This window comes from Aulostomus chinensis, chromosome 11 (genome assembly GCF_037954235.1).
Source record: "Aulostomus chinensis isolate RoL2024-O1b breed Wild chromosome 11, RoL_Achi_v1.0, whole genome shotgun sequence".
In the NCBI taxonomy this organism is placed as follows: Eukaryota; Metazoa; Chordata; class Actinopteri; order Syngnathiformes; family Aulostomidae; genus Aulostomus; species Aulostomus chinensis.
The window spans coordinates 22,956,327-22,976,575 of record NC_141330.1 but is presented as its reverse complement, the minus strand read 5'-3'; the positions used below and the strand labels follow the sequence as shown (position 1 = coordinate 22,976,575).

The window sequence follows — 20,249 nt, the reverse complement described above, 5'->3', positions numbered from 1 at the left end:
ACCTACAGCCAAATTAGAGTATCCAATTAGTCTAGTCCCCATTTGTATGTCTTTGGACTGTGGGAGGAAGCTGGAGAACCTTGAGAGAACCCTCAGAGGCACAGAGAGAACATGCAAACTCTACATAGAAAGACCCTGTGCTCGAGCTGGGGCTCAAACCTGGAACCTTCTTGCTGTGAGGCGACAGTGCTAACCACTGTGCCGCCCATAAAATTAATTGCAGTGTGAAAATTGTTTTGTTTTAAATGGACAGTCATGCCGAAGACCGCCTAGACCATGCATCTATTAGCCCAAAGGATGTTGATTGACTGAATTATCTTGTACTCATCAATCCAGCTGCCTAGAAATTTAAGTAATTAATATCCACAAGTTAACACTGACACATTAACCATCCTTGCAATAAAATGTTCACATTTTCTGACATTGAGTAAAACAGTCCATCTTTCAATAATACTCTTCAATACAAAATAGTGCTCTTCTTTCCTAGTAGATTAAATATTTCCATTTTGCAGTATTATACTTGCTGTTTTCAAAGAATTCTGTCTCTTTTTTTGTTGCCTGTTTTCAGTCTGAATTGCCCTGGCTAGTCCAGAGAAAGCCCATGTTTTAAATGGCCACTAACATTAATATTGGGAGTGCCCATGTGCTGTCCTAAATTATTGTGCTGCTAGTCGTAGATTGTATTAATCACCGTAAACTCTGTCTGTTTAATTTTTGTTCTATTTTATTTTTCAGCTTCTGGCCAACATCATAATATATATTTGTACTATCACGGTTGGCATCATGTCTTACTACATGGCTGACAGGAAACATCGCAAGGCCTTTCTTGAGGCGAGACAGTCACTAGAGGTCAAACTCAACCTGGAAGAGCAGAGCCAGCAACAGGTCAGTGATCAAACAGTATTGCATATGTGTTTATATTGAGTTTACATTAGCTCCAATCAATATATGTTTTACTACCACAATGTGCAAAATTATTGTAGAAGCCATTAATTTGTCTGTAACATTTGTCTGTTATATATGTTTCTAAGATGGCAGTGTAGGTCACTGCGGCAGGTGCAGTTGGTGAAATCTATGTATAGTAGACACAAGTGTACTTGATTTAATGTGGAATGGGTGAAGGGAAGGTTATTGCATTCCAGGTCATATTAAGCCACCCTTCACATCACAGGTTAGGTGTTGTCCATTATCAGCACTATCTGTTACACTCAAGGAATTTATGTGCCTGTAACCAAGCTGTTAATTAAACAGGAACCTCAAACAAAACCACCCAGACAGTCTACTGACTGGAAATTATTATTTCAGTATGGTATGTTGGGAATATGTAATGTGAGAGGCATTGTATGTCGTAGTGAACCTTAAAGAGAATCTTAGATTAGCTGTCCAGGTTCAACTTCACTTGTTTGGTTGATTTTTACAAGTGACTCTCTGGTGAGATTCATTAATTAATAATCTTTACATAACAAAATAAGTTTTCCTCTACAATATGCTATGCCATTGGTAGGCTATCAAGTCTTGATCTGTAAATATCAAAGCCATAAAGTCAAATTTAGATGAATTATTTAAAAGTATAATTGTAATAAAATGCACTGAATATGACCTAAACCCACAAGCATCTCAGTCATCGGAGAAGTTGTCTTATCACAGTTTGCTCTTCCCCTCCCCCCTGCCTTGCACTCCACTCTGCCAGTCAGCCACACTGACTTCATCAGCTCATCTCTGTCACCTGGATTCTTAGCTGCAATCAAGCCAGTATATATTATGCGTCTCCATCTGCTCATTTATTGCCAGATTGTTGCTCTGCATTATGCACAACTTTCCAGCACCCTTCTCCAGATTGATCACCCGGTGCCTACCTTGCCTGTTTCTTCCTCTATGAAGAGCCCTGTGATCTGTCCTGTTGAGCTTCCAGTGAAACTGAGTGAGTTGAGCAGAAGTATTTCCTGTTAAACCCAATACTTACCAGTACCTGTTGAGAAGCTAACTCCCCTGATCCTCTGCTTACCCCAGTCTACTGCATGCCCCAAACCCCAGTCCTGATTCTCAGAAGGAAGAAGATGCCATTTTGCTCTGCTGTTTAATGCTGACATTCTAATCACATAAAAGTCATTACCAACTCTTCATCTGTTTACAGTGTGTTACATTTGGGTCTTATGTGCATCTTTTTTGGAAAAATCTGGACATTCATGGACCAAGCACACTTCCCCCCTGCCCAGAATTGCTTCGAACGTATTTAAGGTATCCTACAGCAACATGACGGCTCTTATAGCATCTGCCTCAACGGTTGTTAAACATACAACAGCAGCTCAGGAGCAGGCACTCACTTCCCTTTCCAGCCAAATTAAGCAGCTAACTACAGTAGTTGCTCAACTGTATCCCTGTGCACACCTCTTCTTTCAGCCTTGACTGCAATCCCACCCTTGGCCACCTAGATCAACCTCTTAAGCACGTATTGGAGCTCTTATCAGTATGTCATCAAGCCTGAAGGTTGTAATCCATCCTTGACCAACTGCACCATTTTCTTTACTCAAAAACCAGGTCTGAAACACAACCCAGTAACCCTGAATCTATGCAGTTGGGTTGCAACAAGCACTAACATTTGTCACAGAGGAAACCAAGGTAGCTTTCACCATCAATTAGCTGACAGGGAGAGCTGCATACTGCAGAATGGGACAGACAGACCATTGCTTGTGCTGCATTTGGTGTTTCTTCCAATGAGACAGCAAAATTTTGGGACTCCATTCTACTGTTGCTCATGGTCTTTTGAGTTTGGGTCAGGCTGAAGTTTATGACTTCTGTATTGACCTCCACGGTAAGGTCTGTTTAAGCAGTTGGAACGAGGGTATTCTTCATGATATTTTTCTGCATGAGTTAGAGGACTATTTTCAGGATGAGCAAGTTTTCTCTGCTCTTCCATCTTACATTAATGTTTCAATTGCCCTTGCAACCAACATCATCCTATGTATCCAAGCTTGTAAAAGAGAGACGCGCCGAAGTAACAGTCTCTTAATTCCAGTCCCTTTCCTCCTTGTTAGCCCTACAGCCAAGTCTGTAATATAACCCAGTCACCCTGAATCTATGCAGTTGAGTCGCACCAATTTATCCCCAGAAGAAAGAGAAGGAGGTTGCAAGGATAACTTTCTACTGTTCTGTGTTCTTACTGGTCATTTCATCTCTCACTTCCCAGCAAAAGGGCAGGTTCATCAGGAGATGAGCCCCGCTTCCTTCAAACTCTCCTTAGTTATTTAACTGCCCCTTCTCAGTTGCCTGACACTTCCCAAGGATTGTCTAGGTTCACTGATTCTGAACTGATGGTGTCATCATAAATAATGTTTGGCAGTTGGGGGTTGGTGACCTGCCTCTGTCTTGCTCAGTGCCTACTTGGGCTCTTGATAGTCACCTGCTTGGGATGTTGTCTCATCAAACTGAGCCTATTTACTTGCTCATGTCTGGTGATCATCATAAAACCATTCAGTTTTATGTTCTGCCTTCATCTCGCTCCCCTCATTCTGGGTTACCCGTGATTACATCACCGCAATCCTTTTATCAACTGGTTGGCTGGGGTTGTCCATAGTTGTACCTCTGCTTGTCATCGGGTCTACCTGAAACAGGTGGCTGCACCGCTCTCTTCCCCACCTCCAAGTGGCCTGATCTTTCTAGGGTCCAAACTTGTTACCACAGCCTATGTGAGGTATTCAGCAAGGCCAAGGCCACCTCTCTGTCTCTTCACCAACTGTATGATTTGGCAGTTGATCTCTTGCCAGCCACTTCCCCAGCCAAAGGGAGAGCATTCTTCCTCTCTGGCCCTGAGAGGGAGGCAATGGAAACCTGACTATCCTCCTCCCCTGTCGGTGCTGGATTCTTCTTTGTTGAAAAGAGATGGTCATTCAGACCATGTATTGACTATCAGTGACTTATTGACATCATGGTTAAGAACCATTACCATCTGTCTCTCATTTCCACTGCTTTGGAACTGCTCCAGGGAGCCACATTTTTTACTAAGCTTGCCATCCATAACACTTGGTTTGCATCAGGGAGGGGGACGAGTGGAAAATGGCTTTAACACCTCCAATGGACACTTGAGGGTATTTGGTCATGCCCTTTGACTTAACTAATACCCCCACAGTATTCCAGGCTCTGGTTAACGACATCCTTTGCAAAATGCTCAACCTTGCTGTGTTTGTTTACCTTGATTATAGCCTGATCTTCTCTTATCCAAATCTGTATGTCCACCATGGGCACTCCTAGAGAATTCCCTGTATATTAAAGTGAGAAATTTGAATTTCATGTCTCCTTCCTGGGGTATATTGTAGCTCAGGAGAAGCTTCAGATGGATCCTGCTAAGGTTTCTGCTCTCATGTGCTTGCCATTCCTGAAAAGCTTAGGCAGCTGTGGTATTTCCTGTGATCTGCCAGTTTTTAGTGCCACTTTATTCAGGGTTACAGCACCCCGGCAGCTCTACCGAAAACCTTCCTGGGGCTGGATTCCTGCAGCTAATCAAGCGTTGAAGTTCCTAAAGGCACATTTTAAACCACTATCCTGCATGTTCCTGACCCAGAAAGACAGTTTGTTGTGGGGGCTGTTCTGTCTCATAGTTCTACTTCAGATCAAAAATTACTCCCCTGTGCCATCTTTCCTCTGTGTCTTTCTCCTGCCAAGCAAAATGATGGCATAAGGCACTATGAGATGTTTGCATTAAAATTAGCCCTGGAAGAATGGCAACACTGGCTTGAGGGGACAAAGACCCCATTCCTTGTATCAACAGATCCTAAGAACCTTGAACACATTTCGCATAGCCAAAAGACTCAACTCCCATTAAGCCTGTTGGTCCTTTTTTTTCATTCACTTCAGCTTCACATTGTTATATTGCCCCAGTTCCTGTAACATTAAGCTTGATGCCCAGTCCCACCAGTTTCTGAAAGAGGACTCTCCCCCTGAATCTGCCACCATTCTGCCTTCCTCCTGTCTTGTTGCCTCTCTTTCCTGGGATAGGAAAGATGGATTAAAGCGTTAAAAGGGTTTTAAGACTCAACGCTGCCTCTGAAAACCAGCCTGGCCCCAGTGCTTGCCCCTCTGACTGTCTGTTTGTTTCCCCTGCTTTAAGGTCAGAGGTACTTCAGTGGGCCCATTCCTCCAAGTTGAACTGTCATCCATTGGCATCCACTGCCATCATTCATGGAATAAAAGAGTTTCTGAAAATGCATTTCTAGTGGCCAACAAGAAGATGTCAATGTCAAGAAGACATTGAAGAGTTTATAAAAGCCTGTCCAGTCTTTAATCTAAACAAACCCTCCCATCAAGCCCTTGCCAGTCTTCTCCACCCACTTACCATTGTCTATTGTCCCTGGTCCCACATCTTTCTGGATTTTGTCACGTCTTTCCCCTTTACACTTTTGTCAATCATTTCAGTAAAATGGCTCACTCCATTCCCCTCCTCAAACTTGATCTTGTAAACCACAAGTTGCCTGTCATTTGTCAGCTAAGAGATTATTGCCAGTTTCTCTGCCTGTATTGTTTCTGTGGAGAGGAATTTGACCTGTGATCTGTCCTGTTGAGCTTCCAGTGAAACTGATAAATTGAGCATGAGTATTTCCTGTTAAACCAGATATATACCAAAACCTGTTTAGAAGCTAACCCCCCTGATCCTCTGCTTACTCCACTCTGCTGCATGCCCCAAATCCCAGTCCCAATTTTCAGAAGGAAGAAGATGCCATTTTGCTCTGTGTTTAATGCCGCCATTCTAATCACAATAAAACTCTCCATCTATTTGTCGTGTGTTGCATTTGGGTCCTGTGTGCATCCTTTTCATGTCTAAGGTGGCTGTCAACCAACTCTCACCCTTTTGAAGTGTTCAAACATATATAATGTCAGATTTGTTAACACTGGGTTATCAGGTCTGTATTGTTTTTGTTTTTCAAACCATTCATCAAAAATTCTCATCCCCAATAAACACATATATGCTGTACAAAAATGTTGAATGATAAGATTATACCAGAAGTTGAAGTACATTGCATCCATAAGGTAATCAGCTTTCCACATGAGCATCTGTTTAAGTATTACTGAGATGTGAATCACCAGAAATTTACTGTGTTGGTGGTCAAGGACACCTGCTGAATGGACACAAACAAGTATAAGCAAGGGTGAAGGAAAAAAAATACTAGATTTTTTTTTAAATCATCAGATTAAGAATTGCAATACCCCTTCATGTTCCAGGGTGCAACTTGTTCTGCAGCTGCAACTGGCTTTAGCTTATACATGAATTTGTTTACTTGATGGTTGAATTTAATGTGAAAGATGGTAATAGACATATGGTTCATTCAATCATCTGCTCAGTAATAGCTGTCCTTTTCCAACAGTTTCTACAGAGGACTTACTTGATGGTTCTCTGTAACAAACTGTCTAGCATGTCAGGTTACCTTTAGTCACCTTTTCACAGTTTTATAAGGCCCCTGGTCCCCCCCCCCCCCTCAAAGTTTACCACTTTTTAAGGAGATGGAGAGCATAATCAGAAGAGGCCCTGCAGGTTGCTTGTGAAGGAGTGATGCTGTGTGTGATGTCATGTTACCTGATTGAGCTATCTCTTTCTTAAATAGCAAAAAAAATTTTTTTTTGAAATGATGTAGCATCTGAAGTCTTACAGAATGAATAAAGTAATTTGACAAAAGTTATATGGCCTTATTGGCCCAATGTTTTTTTAAAAACATGTTTTACCATATGGTTGAATATTCTTTTCATGGTAACTGTGGTGTGTCTAAGGCAGTAGATTAAAAAATAATGTAATATAAAAAAATATATATTTTAAAGATTAAATTTTATATATAGTGAGGATGGCATGGTGTTGCAGTGGTTAGCGCTGTGGCAAGAAGGTTCCGGGCTTGATCCCCGGCTCGGGCACAGAGTCTTTCTGTGTGGAGTTTGCATGTTCCTCCCACAGTCCAAAGACATGCAATTGGTGACTAGGCTAATTGGATACATTAAACTGACCCTAGGTGTGGCTGTGAGTGTGAATGGTTGTCTGTCTATGTGTGTTGGCCCTGTGATGGACTGGCGACCCGTCCAGGGTGTACCCCGCCTCTCGCCCGAAGGCTTCTGGGATAGGCTCCAGCCCCCCTGTGACCCTTGACAAGATAAGCGGTAGAAAATGGAAAATGGATGGATGGGTGGATGAATATCCCTGACTCTTAACGGATTTTACACTAGATAGATACTATAGAAGGAATGTGTAGTGAGAAGTGATGGAGAAAAAAGACAACTACAAAGCTGATTTTACTACAGGAGGAAGGAACTTCCAGAATACTAATGAGATGTAGAGGCTGCTGGGAGACTAGGGCCACCAAGCCATCAAAAAGCAGAGTATCTGGTCACTGCCAGTTACCGTGGCAACTGGCCTCCCAAGTTGACATCAGCTGTAATCACAGAGCCAGCCTGTTCAGCTGCTTTGTTGCCTCTCTACCTGTCTGTCTGGTTTTGATAAGTTTACCATACTACTTTTGCTTGATGCACATTTAACATTGGCAATGACCTGTACAGATTAATGCTGGACAGACCACTGTCACATCTGCTCAAGTATCACCGTCAGACTAATGCCTGAAAGAAGGGGGAAGGAAAACGTAAAGCCACCCCACTCTACAAATCAGGAACCTGAAGGGTACTCACAGACCTCAAAGATAAAGTTACTGCTGTCATCTTCAAAAAGGCAGACAAGAAAGAAAGGTAACTATAGAGGTGTCTCAGATGTATGCACAACCGGGAAGATCATTGACTGCATTCTCAATGAAGAGACTCCTTCCACTATCCAAGGAAATCCTCCTTGAATCCCAGTGTGGTTTCTGTTCTGCCAATGGCACAGCTGATATTATTCACAGTCCTTCACAATAAAAATGGAAGAAACAAAAGAAATCATACATTGCTTCAAGATAGAAACCAGGCTGAACCAAAGATTTGTAAAATTCTTCCGGGGCCAGTGGTGACATAAGGTAATTTTCCACTTAAACAATAATACTTTCCCCTCCTGTTAATTTGTAGATAGCCCTAAATCACAGTTTGATTGGCAATAATGTACATATATACCATTTGTGTGTGTAGGAACAGCTGTGGTGATAGAAGCATCCTTCATAGAAATTTCTTTTCCGTAGTAGTTTCTCAGCAGTTTTCATAGGGCCTGCTTGCACACACTGGCAGATGCCATCTAACCTAAATAAACCTGATTAAGGAAGGTGACTTGAACACCCTCACACTACAAATCATGCATGGGTGCTCTGAGATGCCCGTCACTCACAAACTTAAGAGAGGCACAGATCATTCCCATCGGCTGAAGAGGATGATACAGGCTAGAGGACGCATTTTTATTTGATTGCCAAGTATGTACTTTTGTGGCACTGAAAGCTGTGTTGCCTCATTGAGACACAGACACATATAGTGAGGCTTGAATCAGCGACCCTTCAGTTACTGGATTGCCTATCTACCTACAAGCCTTGTGCCCACTGACCTTTTTTCGTGTGTTTACACTATATATGACAAACTTTCTTCAAGGTGTTCCTGATATTGTGTTCATGTGAGGTGACAGTGACCTTGCCCAAATTAACAGCAATTTGGATTGCTTTGATTTACTCGGTCTCTGTGCCTATCTCTGTTCTCCCCAGGAACGACTTCTGCTGTCCATCCTTCCAAAGCACATAGCAGATGAAATGTTGCAAGACATGAAGAAGGAGCCCAGTCAGAAAGAGATGCAGCAGTTCAATACTATGTATATGTACCGACATGAAAATGTCAGGTAGGTAAGATCTATGTAGTACTGTGATTTTCAAGGATGTCTTTGTGTGAACCCAGTGGTATGGCATAGATTACAGTTAAATGCATTACTCCCAGTGTTTCACTCTTATGGCAGATTTTTGAAAAGGCCTAATGGGTGCAGATGTGGCATATTTAAGGTAGTGTTATACTTTCTGTGTACACTACAAAATTCCTGGGGATCCTTGAATACTAATCAGGATGTGTGCATGTGGTAGGTAAGAATATCTGCAACAGGCAACTTGTCACCTAGCAGACTTGTCTGCGCACAAGGATGCTTTTAGGGTAGGAATGTATTGAAGAGAAGAGCATGAAGACCCAGTAGAAGATTAAAAAGGATTTTAGTTTATAAATATACATTGTGTTGTACGTTGCTTTGGACAAAAGCGTCTGCCAAATGAAATTGTAATTCACAAGTCCCAGATTCAATGTACTTCTGCAGGTAAATGGACTCCATTGTATATAGCGCTTTTCTACCTTAGCGACACTCAAAGCGCTTTACAGTGTCATCTCATTCACCCATTCACACACACACTGATCGTGAAGGCTGCATGCAAGGCATCAACCTACTCATCAGGAGCAATTAGGGGTTCAGTATCTTGCTCAAGGACACTTTGACATGGTCACCGGGGTTGAAGATCGAACCAGCGATCTTTCGGTTGCAAGACGGCCACTCTACCCCTGAGCCATGCCACCCATTGCAGGGCAATTTGTTCAAGGGGCACTGCCTATTATTTCAGTGGCCATATCTCACAATTTCATTCAGTAAGGGAGAGGGCCACATATTATGTGATGTGCAGTAACGTCTGTGGTTACAGATCTCAACAGTGAGGTTCTCAAAATAGTTGAAGTAGTAGTTCGAGAGCAAATTGGCTGCAGAAACCCGATTTCTCTTTCTAATGAATATTTCTGCAGCATTTTGACTTTTAAACAGGGGAGGGAATGTCTCTGAATTTTTTTCAAAGAGAAGGGCATTTACCTGACCTGCCCAACAACATAGATGCCTATAATGAATGATAATATTAGCATGCTCTACTGTTCTAATAGGCTTTCTTGTCTCTTGTGTAGTATTTTGTTTGCAGACATTGTCGGCTTCACCCAGCTTTCATCATCATGCAGTGCTCAGGAGCTGGTTAAATTGCTCAATGAACTCTTCGCTCGATTTGACAAACTGGCAGCAGTAAGTTTAACATTACTACTTCATAACAGATCACATGATATGAGTTATGTATAAATGTCACATCATGATATAAACTAATTATTTATAATTATATATATATACTATATATACACACAAAATATTTATTGATACATGTAAATAGAATATTCCATTCACAAAAAAATAGGCTTAAAAATAGAAAACAAAGTTCTTTGTGTGAAAGTAATTAATACAGAAATACATAAAATATATTTGTAATTTTCAATTAAAAAAACATACAGACTGTTTATTCTGTCTTAAACAGACACTTCATTAAATTGAAAGAAAGTTGTGTGGATGTTTTTTTTTTTTAGGGGGATGGGAGTGTGTGGCTCAAGTCACAGTTCATTTTTTTTTTAATAATACAGGGGTTTCACTCTAGCCAAAAAAAGGTTCTCCCCCTTTTCATTCAATCCAAACATTTTTTAACTTAATTTTTATTTGTCAATATTTACAATAAACAAAAAATTTGTGGCCACAACAAATTGAACAAAAAAAATACAAAAAACAAAGACATAATAAAACAAAAACACAAAAGGGGGGGGGGGTGTTACTATTCTTCATTTATAGCTACACTCAATCATACTTACTGATCGATCTTTTGCTCATAAACAAGTAACTTTTCCCAGTCCTTCTCGAAACTATGCAACTTCAACCTCAGTTTATATGTGAGCCTCTCCATAATCTCCACACCTTCTACAATGACAGTCCACTCTCCCACACTTGGTGCGTTCGGTCTCAGCCAGTTCCTTGTGATTGCCTTCCAGGCAGCTGCTAGTAAGATTTTTACCAAATTTTGATCACTTTCATGTACAAAACCCTTTAAGCATCCGAGGTACATAGTGCAGCATGAGTAAGGAATTTTGAAGTCCAACATCTTGCAGATAATTTTATGTATCTTCTTCCAGAATATCTGAATCACGGGGCACTTCCAAAACATATGAGTGTGGTTTGAGTGCTTGTCCTTACACAGTCTCAAGCACATTTGTTCCTTCAACAATTGTTTACTTGTGATAAGAGGGGTTATAAAATATCTGGTTTGGTTTTTCCACACAAATTCCCTCCAGCCTAAGGACTGTGTCGTTGACTGATGGGTCTTCCACATGTAATTCCATATCTCAGCAGAAATAATTTCTCCAGTTTCAGTCTCCCATTTTGTTTTAATATGTATTGTCGACTCATTCTTGGTCTGCATCAGACAATCATACAGGATCGAGATAGCTGTTGGGATTTTCATTTTATATGCTTGGATTATAATTTTAATAATTGGCTGTGTTGGTGTTAATATTTTTTTTAATCTTTTTATTATAATAATGTTTTAGCTGTAAATATCTGAAAAAAATCCTTATTTGTTAAGTCATAAGACTTAAGTTCCTCAAATTGTCTGACACATCCCTTCTTTGTCATTATAAACATAGTTTTAAATCCTTTTTCTGACCATTGTTTAAATGTCATATCCATTTCACAAGGTAAAAAATCACTATCAAATGCTATCCACTTCAGAAATGCAACTTCATTCCCTAGTTTCAGTTTTTGACTTATTTCAAACCACTTTTCCAAAATAAATGTCATAGTCCTATTTATATCGATATTTTTTGCTATCTTGGGGGATATCTCTCTCTCGCCAATAAGTGTCTGAATTGGAAACTGTTTTTGAATTTCAATGTCCTTCCATCATGCTAAATAATCATCACTGCACCAATATAGTAATGGTCTTAATTGGGCTGCATGGAAGTATTCTTTCATGTTTGGGAGCGCCATTCCCCCTCTATCCCTGGAAAGTTGAAGAGTACAGTTCTTATTCTAGGTCTTTTTCCTTGCCATATGAACCTTGATATGAGTTTATCCCATTTGTTGAACTGAGTTTCTGGAATTTGGACTGGTAAGGACTGAAATAGATACAATAGGTGTGGCAATATGTTCATTTTAATTGTCCTTATTCTCTCATTCAGTCCCATGGGATATGTAAAGCACCGTTCAATATCCTTCCTAATTATGTTGTCTATGTTCTCATAATTTCTTTCATACAGGTTCATGAGATTTTTAGGGATATTTATTCCTAACTATCGGATTGTTTTCATTTCCCAATTTAATTGGAATTGTTTTAATTCTTGACTTGGTAAAAATTTAACATTAGTATTTGTGTTTTGGAAATATTTATTTGTATCCCGAATATGTTCTGAACTGTTCCAGCATTCTCACCAGTGGAGAAAATGAATTTCCTGGGTCATGTAGATATATAAGGACGTCATCGGCAAATAAGCTGATGATGTGCTGCTGTTCATTGATTTATTCCATTGACGAATTTGTTTTGCCTGACTATCTGAGCCAAAGGTTCTATGTATAAAGCGATCAGCGTTGGACTTAGGCAGCAACCTTGTCTGGTACCTCTTTCTATATTGATACAGTCTGAAAGGGAGCTATTCACTTTTATTCTAGCTGTAGATTTTTTTGTACAGGGAAGAGATAATTTTAACTGCCTTCACAATGAATCCAAATTTTCTTAATTTTTTATATAGATATTCCCAGTTTACCCGATCAAATGCTTTTTCAGCATCCAAGCTGATTAGTGCAGATGGTATATTGTTTTTGTTAATCTTATCAATAATATGCAAAGTCCTTCTGATGTTGTCTTGTGTTTGTCTGCCTGGAACGAAACCTGTTTGATCTTCATTTATAATGTCTATTATAAATTATTTGAGTCCGTTCGATATAATTGAAGTGAATATTTTGTAGTCTATATTTAACATGGATATTGGCCTATAATTCTGGCAGTATTTCCTGTCCTTTTCTGGTTTCAGTAGGACCGTAATTATCGCTTCTCTCCATGAGGGAGGGATTTTGCCTGTGTCAATAACATAGTTAAACGTCTTGAGCAACCATGGGGATAATTCTTTTTGAAATATTTTGTACCACTGTACAGGGAATCCATCACTTCCAGGTGCCTTATTATTTTTTAAATTTTTAATTGATTTTTGAACTTCTTCATTAGTTATTGTTTTTGTTATATTCTCATTTTGAATTGTCCCTATTGATGGCAAGTCAAGAGTATCTAAAAAATTATCCATATCCTTTTGAGTTATTGTTACTGATTGGCTGTATAATTCTTGATAATACTTCCTGAAAATATTTTCAATCTCTTTTGGTTCCTTAATGATTGCGTTCAACTTAGAATCATAGAGTGCTGTTTCCATCGAATCTACCTGCTGCTTCCTTAGTCTTCTCGCCAGTAATTTGGTCGCTTTAGGACCCGATTCATTAAAGTTCTGTTTCAGGTATCTGGCTTTGAGCTCAGCTTCATAATGTAGCAGATGGTTATTTTTTTGGTGTGACTCTTTCATTTGTTTCTGGACCTCACCTTCTATAAGATATTTGTGGCGTTGTTCTAATTGTTTTAGTTTATTGGTGAGTTCTTCATATTGTTTTGTTCTTTGTCTTTTCATGTTACTTGTGACAGCAATAAGTCTCCCCCTCCAAACAGCTTTTAAGGCGTCCCATATTATTTCCGGGCTTGTATTACCTTTATCATTGTCTTCTAAGTAATTACGTATTTTTCTTTTCATCTGATCTTTTATCGAGTTGTGGTTTAATATTCCTAGGTTGAAACTCCAGATAGTTTTTTTTCGTCTCCCCCTCAAATTGACATTCATATAAACAGCACTGTGATCCGACACATCAGATACCCCAATACAACAACCCTCTATTAGATCCAGATTTTCTTTTTGTACAATAAAAAAGTCAGTTCTAGAGTACACCTTATGTGTTGCAGAATAGTGTGTAAAATCCTTCTGCTTAGGATGTAGCTCTCCCCACACATAAGTAAAACCAATATCATTCCAGGTATTTTTAACAAAACTGGGCAGTGAGCCATGTAGTCTTTTTTTGCTAGCTGTGTCCATTATTTGGTTCAAAATCACATTAAGATCCTCTCCACATATACAGTACACACACCCTCTGTCTCCTCAACTATTACATTGAAAAGTGATTTAAAGAACATCTTATTACTCCTGGGTGGTGCATATATATATTCACCAATGTTACTGTTGTTTGATCTATTGTTCCTTTTAGTATTATATATTGTCCATCTGGATCTTATATTTCTTTATGAAAGTCAAACTGAATGTGATTGGATATCAAAATTGCTACTCCTCTCTTACGTGTATTATAATGTGAACTGTAATAAGTATGTCTGAATCCAAATCCCTTCAATTTTTCATGTTCAGCTTCTGTGAGGTGCGTTTCTTGTAAAAGGTTTATCAGTGTTTATTTTAGACCTTTTAATTGGATTTCCCAGACCGTTAACATTTAACAACAGGACTGGTATTGCTCGTTTTTCACTCATTAATATATTGCTCTTTAACAAACTTGTAACACCTCCCCCTCATACAAAAAATAATCAAAAACAAAAACATTCGAGCCATAACAAATCGAACTTAAGAAGTGAACGAATCCTCACCACCACATCCGACTTCCAAAAAAAAGATATCAACCTCTCCCTTTTGTTGATTCTCTTTTACCTTAAGAGGGATGACCTTTCAAGAAGTAAGGGCCCCCAAATAGAAATCAGGTTACTCACCCTCATCCTATTCCCTTCCCGTCTGAAGTCAATTTCCCTACTCAACCAACATTATGATTGCACCACGAAACCCATTAGTATAACAAGCAACTTGAACGAAAACCGACGAACCAATAATGAACTGTTATACTCATGTGCTCGTCTTTTTAAGCATTGTTGATGCGATTACATTTTTGTAGGCGGTTTCTTGCTCTTCTGGTCATCTGGTTACCCTCCACTCGCTTCCAGATGCTGACATCCAATCCCTGACGCCATTCAGCAGTGTCGGTGGTCCCGGTGGCAGATGTTAGATCATCTACTCGGTACCCTCTCTTCTCCATGTCGATTGCCGCGGTAGCCGCTGTGGCGTAGGTCTTCACGCCGCACTCAATGAATGAATTTGGATCTTGTTTAGCAGTGTTTGAAAGCGTATTCCCTCTTTCTTTAATGCTTTTTTGATGCCAGCATATGATTTGCGTTGCTGCTGTAGGTGTTAGGCCTCACACGGGGCACCAAAATGTTAGGGCTCGTAAAGGGGGGAGAGGATTGGCGATATCTTAAATTAAACTATGAAGAAAATAATCAATTATTAAATATGATTATTTCAATATAATCTATTAACGGGGCACCACCCTGGAATCAGGGAACAGCCAATCCTCTGTTATCGACCTCAAAGGTGAACAGGGTAAACAAATTGTCAAATTTGCTTGGCCAAATTCAACAACTATTGAATCAATTAAAATTGAACAATTAATTATTTCATTAAAATCAATTACTATCAGGTCTATTCAGTCTCAATCAAATAGAAGGTGTGATTCCGAGCACTGACCCAATCAAACCAGCAATCAAAGTTCAATCCACACACAATAAAACCAGGAGTCGAATTGTTGCAAAATATAACACATTTATTATCACAATATTATTTTTACAATTAACACAGCAATAATCAATAGGTATATTTTCACAATTACGGACTATTATCTGACATCTACTTCTGTCAAGGGTGTGTGTGTGTGTGTGTGTGTAAGAGAGAGAGAGAGAGAGCGAGAGAGAGGGATGGAGGGTGCGCGTGCGCACCCGAGCGGGTCAGGGTAACTGACCCAAAATGGCGGACTAGGACGAATAGAGCCAAAATGGCCGCCCTGACTTCCGCTGAGTAGGAAGGGGTGGGGGGCAGGGAGGCTGCAGAGTCCTAGTCACGTGTGTGGAGGTGTGAAAAGTGGGAGCAGAGTGGGGGAGGAAAGGAAAGATCTAACCTTGCTGTAAATTCAGATTAAATGGCACCGACAAAGACAACGAGCTCGCTCCCGCTCGCCATGTGCGCGCGTACAGGTTTCCACCGAGTCTGGTACGTGCGCTTCCACAGACGAGTTTACAGCTCTTTCAACTTCATAGACGGCTACCGATCATGAACTCAGCTCGGCTGTGGAAACCAAACAGTGGTACCTCTTGATGATCAAAAACTGAGGGCTCAGCGGGCCCGTCTGATACAACAGAGTTAACACAGCACAACGACACAGTGACAGTAATACAATGATGAGAGCTCGGCGGCTCGTTCACTTGCAGCGTTTACTCTCACACTCTTGACAACGATCGCTGCCCAGACACATTAATGCCTTACTATCGTTGCTCCGCTCCGAGGCAGAGATGGAGATGGCGCTTGCAGAGGGTCCGTTCCTTGGCTCGGATATGCGCCTCCGCGGTCGACTGGGTCGGGGAATTGTCCTGAGCAACACGTCCTGACAAAACTTGCGTCCTTCTGCAGGGTAGAGGAGATCGGGGGGGGGGGGGGGTTGTCTCCCTTGGATCCAAAAACAAAGTCAAAAAGAAAAAAAAAAGGGATGCGTGGATTCTCCGTGTTAGGGGATGAGGAGAACCGCGGTCAAGTGACTGAATCGAAAGTGAAGTCTGTGGACTTGACTCGTCCCGCGAGTTGTAGACTGCGGCTCCACGAACAAAAGAGAGGAACAAGGGGAGACACGTGGTAGTTGCTCCCTTTCGGCAGACGCTACTTGGTGAAATTAGCATACTTGGGAAAAAGCGAAGCTTTTCGGCAGTGTATCTGGTTTTATAGGTCCACCGCTGATGATGACGTAGCGTGGACCCTCTGGGCTCTCAGCCAATGAGTAGTGGTTTTCCCCGTTTGAAGAGGATTGCCACACCTCAACCTGGTGGCTGCCGGGAAAGTTTTTATTGGTCTTTGTCCTGTCCCATCTCCACGTGGAACAGAGGGAGGAAGAAAATGACATTCGTCTGCACATGGGCTCTGAATCCCAACACTGCTGCATTTTGACCATGTAGTCATGGTCAAAATAAATCCGGTGGTCCCCAAGTTTAACATCTCTCTTTTCCCATGGCTTTTTCAGCACCGACTCCTTTGTGTTGAATTGTTGAAAGTTAATCACAATAGACCTTGGGGGTTGGCCTGGATCAGGCTTAGGGACAGTTGCTCTGTGGGCCCTTTGAATCTGCATCTCCGTGTTGAGTCCCAGCTCCTTCCGCAGCCAGGTGTCTACAAACTTAGCTACGGAGCCGCTTTGAGGCTCCATGCCCTCCGGAACGCCAAAGATCCTCATGTTGTTTCGTCTCGATCTCAATTCCAAGTCCTCTAGTTTATCAGCCATCCTCTCTTGTCTTTGAATTAACTGTTCAAGCGTGTCGTTAATATCGTAGCTCTACTGCTCCGTCTCCTCCGTGCGAGTCGTTAATATCGTAGCGCCACTGCTCCATCTCCTCCGTGCGAGTCAGTGTAGCATCGATCTTTTCATTTTGTTCTCTGAGTTTGGCCACGACTTTTGTCAGCTTCTGATGGATGTCGTCCTTGAATTCAGCCAGGTCGTCCTTCATTTGCTTCACTAGGTCTTCTTTAAATGTCTTGAATTCAGATTTAAGTTTGTCTTTCACACTTTGGATTTGTTTGCTAATCGTGTCCAAGCTAGTCATGACGCTAGTTTCGGTTGATAGCTTATCTTTTTCTTTGGTTTGTCACCTTGCTTCTCTACCAGGTCTATCTGGGTTTCTTTTGTTCTTTACCTTGATTAAAGCTCCGTCCATGTCCCAAATAGTTTTATTTATAACAGACTTATTCGAGTCTGGACGGAGTTTTTAAGTTGGTTTTCAGGGAGCGCAACACTCAGACATCCATGCTCGACACCATCCCACCGGAAGTCCCTCCAATCCAAACATTTAACTGCAACCTAATTTTTTTTGCATTTGCATTTGCATTTGCAAATCCCAGGCCAAGAGATAAAAAAAAAAAAAAATTTGCTTGCTGTGTTTTTCATTACTCGCCACGAGAATGTGCCATTTACAAAAACGATCAAGACGGTCCTGGGTCCGGTAGATTCATATGTTTGCTCTTCAGGTTTGAATGCCATGTTTTTTGCGCATGAGATCAAACCTGAGAGTTGGCAGTTTATCATGTGGAGGCTTCCCAATTTTACCACTAATAGTGCTTACACCATTAGGCCCATCAGCCAAGGGTTTTCAAGTGGTCACCCCACATCTTTGGCGTTTCATCAGCTAGCCCATGATACCTCCGTGGGGCTTGACAGCAAAACCAGCGTCCTGGAACTGCTCCCTCAGCCCTTCAGGTCTTCCACACTTAGCTCTGCCCCCCCCCCTCCCCTGCCAGCCTGGTTTAGCCACTGTTCGCCTTTCTTCAGCCAAAGCCACCTGGATTTTGCGTCTACCTGCCTTGTGATATTTTTCACCAGGTTCTTGCGGGTTGACCCTTTCACCCCAAGGGTTCCCACTGCACTCCAGAGCGATTGTCCTGGAAAGCCCCTACAACCGACTTCCACTGGTAGGTTCCAGGCTCTCTGCCCCCTCTTCTGGCTCTCCAGGATGAGGGACTGATATTTACCCCACTTACCCTCGTGTGCCTTGTCAATCCTTTCCTCCCAGGGCACATTCAGTTCGATGAGGGCCACCTGTTTGGAAGCTTAGGAGCACAATATCTGGACGGAGGCTTGTGACATCAGTCACTTCTGGAAATTTGCTTTATCTTTTGATGCCAACTCTCATATACCATTGCTTTGCTGTGCCAAGGATCCCTGTGCCCCCCATCTTTTTTGCCTGCCCTCTCTCCTGGCCTGAGGAAGGAAATAAAGCAAGGGCCTTTGGCTTGGGTATTGGTGGTCCTCCGTTTCCTTTCATTTTTCTGTCCATTGCCAAATTGCGCCAGCATCTGATCATGCCGCCATCTAAATCTCCTGTCTGTCAGGCTTGCTCGATAGGATGACAGGATGTGTTCAAAGTTTGCTGGTTTTCCACATACGACACAGCTGGGATCATCTGCCAATCTCCACCTAGGTTTGTTGGTGTTTGCAGCATGTCGTACACGGAAGAGAGGAGAAAGAACTTTATACGATGTCCCTCCATGTTCTAATTGTCCTTCCAAGTGAGGGATCTTCCCCACACACTGTCCCATGGGGTTCAGCTGCCCTGCCGGCTCATGGCTACTGCCCTGCCTTGCCTGCCCTCTTCCTCTACTGCCTGAATCTCCTTCTGCACCATGCCTCTCCTCTCCTTTGCTTTTCCTCCTTCCAGCTTGTTTATGACATGCAGCCAAGGCCCAGCCTTACTTGGTTCACAGTGCCCACAATGTTTGCATGCTTTAAGTGCTCCTCAGAACCCTGTCTTAACTGTGATTTCTGCCTGCCACACTGCCTTGTCATCACTTTAGTTGTCTTGTACTCTTCCGTGATGTGTGTGTGATGTGTGTGCAAGTTGCTCTCTGAACTGTACAGGCCAATTGAGCAGACGCTTTTTGGGATAGCCAGCCTCCTAAGGAAATTGGAGCTCTTTACAGGTTTCTCAGTGAGTGTGACATCTTCACCCATCTTAAACCAAAAGTGGTCCTGAACATGCCCCTGCTTTAGGACTAGGCTTTTGGATTCAGATGGCTGCTTTTGCAAGCTCTGTCAGGTCTTCCAAAATCCATCTGCCTGAGCTCGCTCAGTTGTTAGGCTGCCCATAAAGGCCCTAACAGGAACCTGCTGGATGAAACTTAAGAGAACAGCTCCCGGTGTAGGCTTCTCCACTGACTTGACCAGGAGATTCATTGCTGCTGCAAACAGAGCCACTGAGATCAAACATCCCGGATGAACGATAAAGTAATTCAAGTAATTTATAAGTGATCTTTGTGTCTTTTCTGACCTACTAAGCTCCGTGAATGCTGGGGAGGATCATTGTGCTTACTCTCCTTAAATAGATAGATAGATAGATAGATAGATACTTTATTAATCCCAAGGGGAAATTCCATTCCACACTCAAATGCCTGATACAGCTAACACAAACAGTCACAATTATTACAGGTTAATCGTAATAATGGTACACTTCAGAATTAACAACAGCAAGTACATATACATTTGTTGTGTATGTACACTAAACTTGAAAAGTCTGTTGTCCCAATGGAGGCAAGTGAGAGTGAGGCCTGCAGCCAGACAACAAGGTCAGCGCTGCCACCCCAAGGGAGGTGGAGAGGGTAGAGGCAGGGGTCAGGAACACACGGGGGAGGGGAAGATAGTACGTGCCATTTGCGTCACCAAGGCAGATGGAGTTCTCCTGGAGGATAAACAATGGGGCGGCCGACCTTCAGCAGCCGATAAGGAAGCTGTGTTTGGGTTTGGGCAGAGGAGAACACATTCCAATCTGTCTTCTCTTTCAGTCCAATCCAAATTGTAAAGTTAAATTTCTGGTCTT

The 20,249-nt window shown here is 41.8% G+C and overlaps 1 protein-coding gene across 8 annotated transcripts in view; it reads left to right on the top strand.

Moving 5' to 3' along the window:
- LOC147253792 (adenylate cyclase type 3-like) overlaps positions 1-20,249 on the top strand; it is a 79,643-nt gene that overhangs the window by 7,200 nt on the left and 52,194 nt on the right. For all 8 annotated transcript variants that reach the window (XR_015118600.1, XR_015118599.1, XM_086219089.1 and 5 more), the window contains exons 3-5: positions 736-885; positions 8,643-8,773; positions 9,859-9,970. Coding sequence is in view for 6 of the 8 variants with exons in the window: in XM_086219089.1 (XP_086075215.1) it covers positions 736-885; positions 8,643-8,773; positions 9,859-9,970 (393 nt within the window). In the remaining 2 variants the exon portion in view is untranslated. The remainder of the gene's footprint in view (positions 1-735; positions 886-8,642; positions 8,774-9,858; positions 9,971-20,249) is intronic.